Genomic DNA, 12946 nt, shown 5'->3' on the forward strand with positions numbered 1-12946 from the left:
ACTTTACAAGGACATAATGTGAACTACATATTCAAAACCTGGCTGATAAAATGTTTTTCACCGTGCAGTTCCAAGTACTCATGTATTTATTATTTTCTTGTTGTCTTGCGCTGCTTTAATAGAAAAAAAACTTTCCCTGAATAAGAATCAGAATGATCTGATTATGAAGGATACATTCTTTGTGCCTGTGAAGAACAGGTTAGGAAAACATAGTGAACTTCCCTGTCAGCGATAGACAATGACTAATGCTTCCTGTTTAACTTTTACTGATAGGGTCGAGATTGCAGCACACCTATTAATGCTTGCATTCAGAATCCATGCCAGAATGGGGGAACCTGCCATCCTACTGACACAAATCAAGATGGATTCAGGTAACAAAAACCAAAACATGACTAAAACCAAAGCAATGGATAAAGCAACTCGTCTGCATTACTTTGATGCATAAAAGTCTACCGCACAAAATTATCCCAGAGAAATTAAACTAAAGCATGATCTAGACTGGCAAAGTAAATCATTGGCCCAATCGTTTTGCATGAGAAAGTTATACATGTACTTACATCGTTCCTGTTTTAACACTGGAGGACTTAAAAGTATTTAACTTTGTCTTTACCAAGACTTTCATCTGAAACACAGAATTATATTTGGGTCAGGGCTGAGTGGATTGTGTGTGTGTGTGTGCAGTCATCCCATTTTGATTCTAAAGATGTGCTCTGGACCATAAGGGAGTGTGATGTAGCAGATCTTTACAAGAGCTTGTAAGTCAAAAAATTTTCAGATGACAAAGCAAAGATTTGCAGGCAGGTACTGTATTAAAAGGGACGCGGTGGCTCAGTGGGTTAGGACACTGAGCTTGTCGATCAGAAGGTCGGCAGTTTGGCGGGTTAAATCCTGAGTGCCACGTAAGCGCCTGTTACTCGTCCCAGCTTCTGTCCGCCTAGCAGTTCGAGAGCACATAAAAATGCAAGTAGAAAATTAGGGACCACTACGGTGGGAAGGTAACAGCGTTCCGTACGCCTTTGGTATCTAGTCATGCTGGTCACATGACCATGGAGACATCCTCAGACAAGTGCTGGCTCTTCAGCTTTGAAACGGAGATGAGCACCGGCCCCTAGAGTCGAAGACGACTAGCACGCGTGTACAGGGGAACCTTTACCTTTACCTTTTTACTGTATTAAACTGTTAATATATGCTTTATCTATTGCCATTTATCTTATTAAATTCCTACAAATTCCAAGTTCAGACCATTCACTGGTTCATTGTAGACTGTTTAAAGTGGAATGTTTAGGATATTTTGCCTCAAATAATCCAGTTGGATTCTAAAAGGCCTCAGAAGTGTTTAGGCTGGTTCTGCGAATGATTCTATCAATTTCTGTGTGATACCTGGAGTAGGATGGCTAATAGGATTACTCTAAACTGGCTTTTCAACATACTTCAAAGATGGTCCTATAATACAGAGGTCCCCAACCTTTTGGGCACCAGGGACTGGTTACATGGAGAGAGTTTTTTCTGCAGACTGGAGGGGACATGGTTTTGTGTGCTGCCCGCATCCTGCGGATGGGGCTTTGCTTGTTTGTGCGGACCGGTCGCTGGCATGCCATGACCCGGTACTGGTCCATGGACCAGGGGTTGGGGACCCCTGCTATAATACATGGCAGCACTACAGGTCCTGACTTTAATATGATAATGCACAGCATAAAGTATGTGTGCAGGCTTATGCTATATTAATGTGTGCATCAAAGCGGCAGCTTTGTTTTCTGCTTTTATTGCACCAACAAGCTCAACACCTACTGAATTGTTTTAGATTTATTTGTTTCTTTATTAAATAGATTTGCAGGGATACTTAACTCACACATGATGATTCCAGGCAGCATACACCAGGGGTCCCCAACCCCCAGTTCGCAGACCGGTACCAGGCCACGGCCAGTTAGGAACCGGACTGCACAGCTGGAGGCATGTGGCGAGTCTGCAGGGGTCTGGGCAGGGGTGTGAGTGTGGCAGGGCAGAAGCCGGCTTGCTCAGTGCAAAGGTTCTCCAGCGGCTGCACTTGCAACTGGCTTGCAGCATCTGAACTCAGTGTCCTTCCTCCTCTTCCTCCTCCTGCTTCTTGTGCTACTTCTTCTTCTGCCTCCTCCACCTCTTCCTGCTTCCTCTCCCTCCTGCTACTTTTTCTTCCTCCTCCTCTTCTTCCTCACTTTCCTCCTCTCCCCCTCTCGGCACCCCAGCTGGGCTTGTGCTCCCTTCACACGAGTCTCCAAGTTTGCAAGGCAAGCGCGCGCCAGCCCAGCTTGCAACTGGGGGCTTCCCCAAAACCTCATTGGAGGGAGATTTCCCCCCCCCCAAGGTATGTGTTTGTGAGGGTGCTTTCTTAGGGTGCACTGTGTCTTTAAGGGAATCTCTCTCATTTGCACCTTTTCTAGGACCGCTGTTTTTTGCTTTTGTTTTGATGGTGCTCCAGGTGCCTCATGTTTTGGCAATTTCCTGCCTGCTTTTCGTGGTTTAATTGTGTGTGTGTGTGTGTGTGTGTGTATTCGTGTATTACGCTTCTTTCTTCATGCAGCTCTCAAGTTTGCAAGCCAAGCATGCTCCTACCCGGCTTGCAATGGGGGACGTGGGAGGGGAGAAGCTACATTTCCTCTTAAGCACTGTGTCTCCAAGGGAATCCCTCTATCATCTGCACCTTTTCCAAGGCTGCTGGGCTTGCACAGTGCTCGCTCGCTCCCTCCCCCTCCCCTCTCTCTCTTTCTTTTTGAATGGTTTTCTCAACGTGCTAGGTCTTTGGTTTGTTTTGCTGGATGGCTGAGTTTAGGACTGTCTCTTTTCCTTCCCACTTTCTTAGAAGCAGAAAGCCACTGGTCTAATCTAATACAATGTAATAATAATAGAAATAAAGTGCATTATTTATTTGTTTGCTTATTTAGAAATTTGGAATAAATATAATGAATCATCCTGAAACCACTACCTCCTCCCCCCCCCCCAGCCCATGGAAAAATTGTCTTCCATGAAACCAGTCCCTGGTGCCAGAAAGGTTGAGGACCTCTGGCATACACGATTAAAAATCAACAATATAAAAACTCCAGAATGCAGACACACACTACGGCAGTGACAAACGCAATTTTACAAGCCACTTGATCAGCTGCAAATCAAACTGGGGTCCCCTATCCCACTGACAAAACCATGTCTTCATGGCATTCCAGAAATGTAGCAAGGAGGGGATCAACCTTATTTCCAGGGGAATGATGTTCCAAAAGGAGGGAATCACCACAGAGAAGACCTTCTTCTAGATCCCATCAGGTGTACCTCCTTAATAGATGGGACCTATAACATACCCAGCCTTTCCACTTTGGTAGGCCAAGTAGATGTAACTGGGGTCACATAGTTTGTCCTATACCCGCGCCCCAAGCCAGGCAGGGTTGTGAGCAGTCTAACTTGTACTGCTGTCTCCTCTTCCCAGAATTATTTTATAAAACCCTCACATAAAACTTTATGCGAGTTTTTTGAGGAAAATATCTCTGCTGACCAATCCTGATGCCACCTTTGATGAAAAGCTAACTGTGGGTATATCTACTGACTCCTTGAACAATTAAACAGGATACATTTTCAATATGTGATATCTTGGGATATGGGCAGATTCTTGGAACAATATGCTCCACCGCTGGATCTTTCTCAAAGGTGGCTCATAGGTTCTAGCCAGTAGAATATTAAAGATGCTAGAGTTCACATCTTACATCTTTATCAGTCCCTTGAAGTAGACCAGACTAGGAAGCTAAGGTTAAGAATTCTAATACTACATTTTTATGAAGGTATAGAAACAAAATCTTGCAAGTCTGAATGCATTTCCCCCTCCTCCATTATGATCTTTCAGAAAACTAGAGAGGATCAAGCCCTGAAACTGTTTCTCAACTTCAGATTTCTTTTGTCTAACATTGTCTTGGTTCTGACTGTCCCTCCTGTTCCTCAAGGCTACTTTTACATCTTGTTACAATCCCACTCGAAGAAATCGCAGAATGTATCCTTGTTTAAGGGAATCAGTTGTTAGTGCTCTTCTTAAGAAGCTGGTCTGGATCTCTCAAAGGTGGGTGGTTATAGGCCAGTCTATAACTCCCACGGTTAGATAGGTGGCTGATAGAATGGTGTTTTTCAACTGCAGGCAGACCTAGAGGGAACAGATTATTTTGACAATTTTAAAATGACTTCAGTTGGGCTACAGAATTGAGATTGCCTTGATTAGGTTGATATATTATTTTTGTCTTGAGATTGACAGAGAGAGCACAGCATGTTGGTTCTTTTTGACCTCTCAGCTTCCTTTGATATCATTGCCTCAGAAGAAAGGCATAGCTTTGTAATGGTTCCATTATTCAGTCTCCAACACTTCAATTACCTACAAGAAGTCACTGAAGGGAATCAGAAGTTTTGGAGCTGTGTGCTATCAGTAAGCTGATGACATCAAGATTTATTTTTCAGGAACCATTGTGGCTCCTCTGAATGCCTGTCTGCAAACAGTAATAGGCTAAATGAGAGGAAAAACTGAAATTGAATCCAGGGAAGGCAAAGAAGCTTATTGTAAGGGTCAATAATTCAGGGGAGATGATAGATCAGCCATACTGAATGGGATTTCATGCTCCATGAAGAAGACTTTTGGTTACAAATATTGTGTAGAAATGAAAATCACCTAAAACAAGAAGTCTAGGGTAATGCTACAACTATGTCAAGAGGAGAGCTTCCTTGGTAGCAGATTGGTTAGCACACTAACAATAACCCAAAGCCACCTTGGCCTGCCAAATGCAACAGCAAGAACTCAACACTGGTAAATCCCTTCCACTTCCCCTGCTCTTCAATCCATGGCAAGCAGATCATGGACATTGCTGAGAGAGATGAATTTCTGCAGCTGATGACTGCCAGGTCTTTATGATACATGATAAATCAATATGTTCATCCAGAATTAAATCCAGTATAATCAGTGTTTTATGTCTAATTGATCTGGCATTGCAGGTCCACCATTGCTGTCAGTTTGATTTCCTTGTTCATGCTGCAACCAGAAAAGAACTGAGGCTAGTCATTGACCTGACTTCCTTTTCCTGAAATATCTAGGTTTCTCCCACCATATTTCCTACTATATTTTTTATCTTTCTTCACCATTATCCAGGTTATTTTTCATGTCCTTGTCTATTTAGACAAGATCAGGGAAGGTAGTAATAACGTTTCTATTTCTCCATTCTCCCTGTGGTAAGATGGGCAACCAATAAATTTTATAAATAAATAAACAAATTTGCCTATTTCTGGAAGCCATATAAATAGACAAAAATAGAAGCGTGCTGCCTTTGCTCCAAAGTCTTCACAAGCAGTTTCAAATTTGACGCTTTTGTTAGTGATACTAAACTTATAGAATAGTTCATTTTAAGTTTCAAGCCCAGGAAGATAAGAAATCCTGGGTTGATGGCCTGTGTCAGAAATACATAATCTTGTGGTTGATCCCATAAGAAAGAAGTTTTTCCTACGTAAGTAAGCAGCTAAACAGCTAGGCAAACAGAGATTGGAAGGAATACTTTCTGTCTCTCTTGACATCAATCTGGGCCAAGGGCTGGTCTTATTCTCAGCATCAATTTACAAAGAATGCTGGTATTCTACTTCTCGTGTAGTTCATTTCTTTTTCCATTGTGCTTCAAAATGAATCAAATCTTAGGGGATAATCCATAAGTAACATTGATGTGCATGAAATGTTATATGGAAGCCCTCCTCGGAATGTTCTGTTGTTACGGCCTGTGAAAGAAATTATATTTTCTATATATCTTTCTCTCTCCCAGTGAAACATATTAATACACATACTCAGCTGCCAAACCTGTCAAATCTTTGCCTTTATAAATTTAAGCCAAAACATTCTTCCATATGAAATGCCAAGTGATTTAACTCGAAGGATTCTGTAAGTCACAGACAAGAAAAATAATCTTCTAAATAATAGCAGAGTGGTGACATAAGCCAGGAAATACACTCTGTTTTGACTAGAACTCCATTCTGATACCCTTTCCTGTTCACGCTGTGGTTATGTTGCATAAAGGGCCCAAACAGCAGGTAATACTGCTTTTCATATTTTCGTTGTAATATGCTGCCACAACAGTGTCAGTAAAAGGCATGGGATCAGGTAGAAGTCTTAAACAATATGCTTTTCTTTTACCTTAAATAAGGATGATTACTCCAGAAAGAAATGGAACAATTATTTATGAGGCCTATTAACCTACCTATTTTTAAAAAAAAATAAAAAAAAATAAAACATTAGTTCATAAATTTCTTAGCTTGCACTGACTATATAATAATGCTCAGAATATGGATAACAAACAAGAAGTGCTAAAACTCTTTTTTTTATTAAAGAGTTTTTTTTAAAAAAATTACAATACATATCCCCAAAACCCACCCACCCCAAACCACCCCCCTTCCCCCCCCCACTTCCCAGAGCTGAATACAGGGTTATAGATATAATAATCATATTCTAATTAAAATTATCCGTTATAAAATTAACCAAATTCATAATGTGCTTTAACTCCCCTTTAACATAGATACATTCAAAGAAGTGCTAAAACTTTTATGACCAGAAGGAAAATTTGATTTTACATGTATAGTAGACACTTGATGGGTTAAATCCCATGGTTAGACTAGAGCGGCTGAAGGTTATAATTTGGTCAAAAGAACAGAAACAAAAGAAAGAGAGGAAGAGCTGCATTGTATGTTAAAAGTATCCACTCTTACTCAGAAATCCAAATGAATCAATTTGGCAATGTTCTGAAAGCATGAATTAAAACAAAACAGTTATTGATGCCTGCTATCATGCGGGTGATGCTGTCCAAAAGCAAACTGCAAGATATAAAAGACAAATGATCAGGAAGTTTGGGAGACAAACTTTGCCAAACATAGATCTCCCAGGAAATCCTTGACTTGATTTGATTATGCCAGTTTTATTTAGAGGACAGAGGAAGACACAAAAGGATAAACCTTTCCTAACTTGATAGTGACCAATAGAAAAACTTAGATGGTGAAGTGGAAGTAGAAAAACTTAACATAAAGTCATCCGGAGAGGTATCAAATAATATGCCCTAAGATTCAGTCCTGAGCCATCAATAGTTTATTGATATCTTGTAGGAGGAGAGAGTGAGAGAATGCTTACCATATCTGAATGTGGTACAAAACTGGGTGGATAAACTATTATCCTGGAAGGCAGAAGTGAAACTGAAAATAATGAAATATTTAGTTGAGGCAAATCTACCAGATCTCTAGGATACAACATATCTTGGGGAAATAGTTAATAGTTTAATGTAAATAGTTTCCTGCAAACAGGAAAGAAGACAACACAGTGATGTCAGCTGCAAAAAAAGGATCATAACAATTATAGGTATATCACTAGAAATATAACTTTCAATCACAAGAAATCATCATTCTACTATATTCTGTTATGATTATCATACCTTGTGTACTTAATCCTGGACACCGAACAGGGCACCAGAGTTCAGGAAAAGTAAAATCTCAAAGAAATTGGAACATGGTCAGAAAAGAGCAGCAATGATGATTTAGCTGAGTAGAAGTTTTATGAAAAAACTCAAGGAATTAGGAGTGTTCACCTCAGAAAAGGGAAGGCTATGGTAAATGCCTATTAGAAATTCATACAAAAATTTTTAGATTTGTTTTCTATCACTTCAAAGTATAGGACAAAGAGTATGACCTCAAAATATGAACAAGTAAAATGACCTCAAAATATGAACAAGCCAGTTCTGGAATCAGTGATGTGTTTAGGAAGAGGCTATTGTCACAGATGCTTTAATCTGAATTACTGTGCTTAGCTAGAGGTTGGATTTATTGGCTGAATGTGCCCTTCCAACTGTATCATTCTGTAATTCATTTAATGATAAACAATTTGGTCTCAAATGTTGCTTTCTCTTTGTGACCATTATTGTTCATTTTTTTAATTTTGTATAAAATAATGTTCATAGTAAACTTTACTTGTGCCCATTTCACACTCTCTTTCCATCCTCTAGGAATAAGCACATAAAGGTTGCTATTTCTAACATCCTGAAATTATTAATGCATATAATGTCAAGCCCTGGGAAAAACAGGAGATTCAGGCATTTCAAATGAATATAAAGATTTATTGCAAGCTTAAGCTCTCTACAAAAATCTGAGCTACTAAGGGTCAAGGGAGATGAGCCGGAGTTAAGAAGGCTTCAAGGTGGGCTGGACTTAGATCTCTTGCAGGCACACAGGGACTCATGACTTATGACGCGTTTGACCTCTCCCTCGCGCTCAGCCTGGTTATCTCCTACATATATTTTGTTTTCAAAATAGTAGAGTTTGGTCTTAACCTTTCATCTTGAGATATTGAATATAGTAAAATTGAATATAAAAATAGCTTTTGATATAATTTCTGTTTATTGTATGACTGAGACAAATAATAGCAAAAATATACACTCTTACGACTAAGACAAATAATAGCCAAAAGATTTGCTTATCCCCTCTAGCTGTCTCAACTGAAAATGATGAACAAAGGAATTATACTTTCATATTGTTTAATTACTGCTGACATTTTAATAATATTTTCCACTGAAGAAAATAGAGTTCAAGAATATTTCATTCTGACTGAGCCATGCCCATTGTAGAGAAGCCCTAACAGCTCCAATGTTTATTGGCAATTTTGTTTTTGTAGCTGGAGCATATCAATTTGTAGGATATTAAATTCTGCCTCTTACTTCCAGTAGCACAAAATTCACTTAAGAACTTCTTTGGGGGTGGGGTGGGAGAACTAGGCTGATAGATTTTTTTACTGCGATAGTGTTCCATAGTTGATGTATCAGTTCAATGTTTATGGACTATTGAATCTGTCCAATTGATATGCAGGTGCATATAGTTATTTAGCCAAAGGGCTTTAAAACATTTGCTGGAGAGAGAAAATATGTTTGAATACAACAGCTGATTTGTAAACCAAATACATCTGGCCAACATATACATCATCCAAAGAGTAAATTACTTGATCAGAGCAAGCTAATGTACCCGTAATTTAGTACTTCCAATATGTGTAGTCACATCAAAATTTACCAAAAGAGCTGACCCTAATATAGCATTACATTTTGTACATTTTATTTATGCCCTTATGTTGAAGTGCAGTTTCTAAATGAAAAGAAAATATAAATTTGTTGTCATAGAGGCAGGACCAAATGGTCTTTTAGGTGATAGCATTGATACTGCTTAAAAACAAGGGAGCACAGTTTAGTTGGGCAGCTACATGAATCTCCTTCTAATAGATTTGGCCAGGTTCAATAATACTAATAGGCATATCATGGAGAGTTACTAAGGTAAATGAATTATATATATACCTTAGGTATATATATTAGGTATATATCATTAGGTATATATCATTTACCTTAGTAACTCTCCATGACCAAAAATATTTTCATCTTCAGAAACTCCAAACATTTTGATCCTGTTTTTCCCATATATGTAAATGCATGAGAGAATTCACACAATGTAAATGCATGAGAGAATTCACATACTTTTTTGCAGTTTTTTTTTCAAGTAGCCTCAAGCTGATTTGACATGTGAACCCATATCACATCAACAAGGAATGTATATATAGTGTCTAAACTATATGTTGAATTCTCTGAGAAATAAAGAGAACATCAAAGTTACAATGCCACTGTGAGTGACTGATCCTCAAAATTTCAGTTGTCCCAGCATCCCCACACAACCATATAATCATGATCTGGGTGCTTGGCAACTATCTTGCACTTACAATGGTTGCAGTGTCCCACAATCACGTGATTGCCATTTGCAACCTTTCCTGTTGGCTTTCCAAAAAACAAGGTCATTGGGGAAGCCAGCAGGGAAGATTGGAAGTTGTTCTGGTAAGACTCCCACATCCTGCAGTGGTCACCCTCAGCCCTGCCACCCTCACACACATACTCGCACACACCAGCAGCCACCCCCAGGCTTTTGTTGTGGCTTGCCCTAAAGTAACCACCAAAGTAACCACCCACACACAAATTGTCATGTCGACCCTTTGCACATCTTCATGCAACCTGCAACCATTCTGGCAGCTTCCTGCACCCTCCAACACCCTGCAAGCCCTACCCCATTTGTGCTCTGCCACACCAGTCCCTTTTGCATTCTCACACAGCCATAGCAGCTACTTACCTGCCCACAAGCCTGCTTGCAAGCCTGGGACTTGCAACTTCCTGCTGGCTTCTTCAGTGATTTTGCGTCTTGGAACATGGCAGCAAGTTGCAAGGAGATTCTTGCTTAACAATCTGGGTTCCTCACTTGATGATGACAACAAGGAGTACTGGGATTATCATCCCTAAGTGATGCGGTCATGTGGCATTGCACTTTACAATTACATTGCTTGATGGTGGAAATTCTGGTCACAAGTACTGTCACTGCCTGTCACTGCCAGTACCTGCAATTAAAGTCCATGCAATGAAAATTTGCAGGGCATGCACATATTGTGTGAAGGAGTGCAGTCTTTCGTTGCCCGTCTTTTTAATGATATACTTTCAATGGTCTGCATGTATGTGTTCAGTCAAGTGGCATATAGAAACAGAAAATAAAAATAACCAACTGGGTCAACCCATTTGTCTTCTAAACTGAAAGAAATAATCTGCCCTCCTAAACTGAGACCTTGTATGCCATGTTGTCGTGTAAAACACAATTTTATGGCTGAGTTATAAGCTCCTGAAAAAGACGGTTTTTGTAATGGAAAAGGAAGACATGATTAACGGATCACCTTATTTAATTAGAGTTCTTTTATCCTCCTACTTTTTTTCTTGGCAAAAAAATATGCTGTGCCAGCTCTTCTTCACTTCTCTATCTGCCTCTTGTGATCTCTTGAATCACCACCAGGTCAGACAGGAGACATATTTTATTGGTTCTAAGGAGATAGCCGACAGGCAAAGAAAATATTTCATACAGATTGAGTGCCCTTTAAATAGAATTGATTCAAGCAGTTTGTTTTCCTTCATCCTTTCTAAAGTTATATCCCCATTCCTTCCAATATTATGGCTTATGAGCAATCACTGTAAGATGAATCGTGCAAGCAGCTCTTCCGTATAATCCTTTCACATCATTTTATGGCACTTTTTAAAAAAAAAATATGCTTCAGTAAAGCACTGCTTTGTTCGGATGCACAGCTATCCACCTCACTGAACTTATTCTCTAAAAAAGGCTGGGGGAGGAGTGACTTGTTCCTTTTGCTAAGGTGGGAAGTGGCAGCTCAATAAGACATACCATAATCAAATTTGCTTGACTTAGCAGGAGTAAGTTCCATACAGTTGCTTGTTTTTACTTTGCAATTATTGCTGCTCTTTCTATTCGGGTATATTGATTATTCAGAGAGTTTACTTCCTCCTTTTTTTCTGAAGGGCGAAATTCTCCATTATCCAACAGACAAGTGAAAATCAGACAATCTACTTGGGCCAGGTTTATCTGAACAGCACTGGAGACAGAATATAAGGTCCTGCCAACTATAAAGAGCAATCTTATATAGTGTTATAATAAATGATGATCAGTAATGATGTCAAACATCAATAATTTTATATCCAATAAATAGGTTAGATTTTCTTCTTACCATAAGAATACAAATTAAAGCAGAGGCTCGCATAAATCAGCTTTGGGGTTAATTACTTTCTAGTTCCCATCTAAAAATGCAAGTGCTGGTTAAAATAACTCATGAGCTGACATCTGCAAAAGCCTAAGTAAGCTATTAGGGAGGCTTACTTGAGTTCAGGGACCTTGGTAGTTTGAAGATCTTGGTTTGGTAATTATTGACGTCTTCAGCTCCAGGAGTTTCCTGGAAAATGTGTGGTTCTCAAATTTTGATTGTAGAAATACTGCTCCCAGGAAAAAAAATTAGAGGTCTGTATAAAAGAGGGGAAGGTAGGATACGGAGGATGAAGATTGGGTTGAGAAATGAATGCATGTTCAAGTTAAGGAAATGTTTTTGAGGTTTAAGTGAAAAAAATGAAGTAATATTAGGATTTAATTTATGGTACACATAGGCAAAATGCTACAGGGTGAGGAGCATGACTGCAAGAGATTGTGAATCCTATCTTAGGTGATGAGTTGCATTGATCTAATAAAGGCAAATAAATCAAAGAAATATTTCTCTATCTTAATATGGGGTTATGTCACAAAAGTGACCCAACCATACATTTTGGGAAAATTGGCAAAACTGAGCTGTGTAGGATCCTTTGAATAAATCAGCAACTCATTTAAATACACAGTAAAACTCTTGTCCAAAAGCTATGTAAAATTTTATTCATAAATCTTTGAAAGACCAAAAGGTTGCATGCCAATTTGAACAACATTACCATATATTCAGTATTCCCATAGTGAGAGTCAAAAGGAATTAATTATTAATATGTTTCTTTCATGAAAAATAGACTATATAGCCCTCTGAGATCCAATTTGATAAAAATGCATGCCTTCCACAACCATTCTAAGAGTTAAGCAATGAAGGGATGAATGTAGTGACATCTAAGGATCACATGGTTCTGTGGTGATATTCATAGAATAGATATAGGAAACCACCATCTTGACAAAAATATTAAGAGTACAGGCTGGAGAGGTGGAAGGGAAAGTAACTTGCAAATTTTCTGATAAATTGCTTTAAGCTGCTAACTTTGTATTTCCAATCATTAAGTAGTATTTTCTGGGAATCTTGGTCCCAGGAATAAAATTGAATCCCTGCTCATCTGGATGTTGATTGCTGGTGAGGAGGTATTTGGTCTTTTTATTTCCTTTTGGGGGTTTTGATTGTCTCTTTTGAATGGTATGATTATCTCTATGTGCCTGTTGATGGCCAGTTTGTCCGAGTGCCAGGCTTCCAGGAATTCTCTGCTGCTTTTGGACTTGACTTGGTCTAGGATGCCCACAGTTTCCCAGTTGAAACTATGGTTAATTCTGTCCATGTATTGTG

The 12946-nt window shown here is 39.1% G+C and overlaps 1 protein-coding gene across 1 annotated transcript in view; it reads left to right on the top strand.

Annotated features, from left to right (window-relative positions):
• The window catches only part of SLIT3 (slit guidance ligand 3), a gene marked incomplete at its 3' end in the record, with an annotated part of 545814 nt that overhangs the window by 459417 nt on the left and 73451 nt on the right, over positions 1-12946 (top strand). Inside the window, exon 27 of the mRNA XM_083351312.1 lies at positions 274-371. Coding sequence (XP_083207438.1) covers positions 274-371 — 98 coding nt within the window. The remainder of the gene's footprint in view (positions 1-273; positions 372-12946) is intronic.

This window comes from Vipera ursinii (genome assembly GCF_947247035.1).
Source record: "Vipera ursinii genome assembly, chromosome: 2".
In the NCBI taxonomy this organism is placed as follows: domain Eukaryota; kingdom Metazoa; phylum Chordata; class Lepidosauria; order Squamata; family Viperidae; genus Vipera; species Vipera ursinii.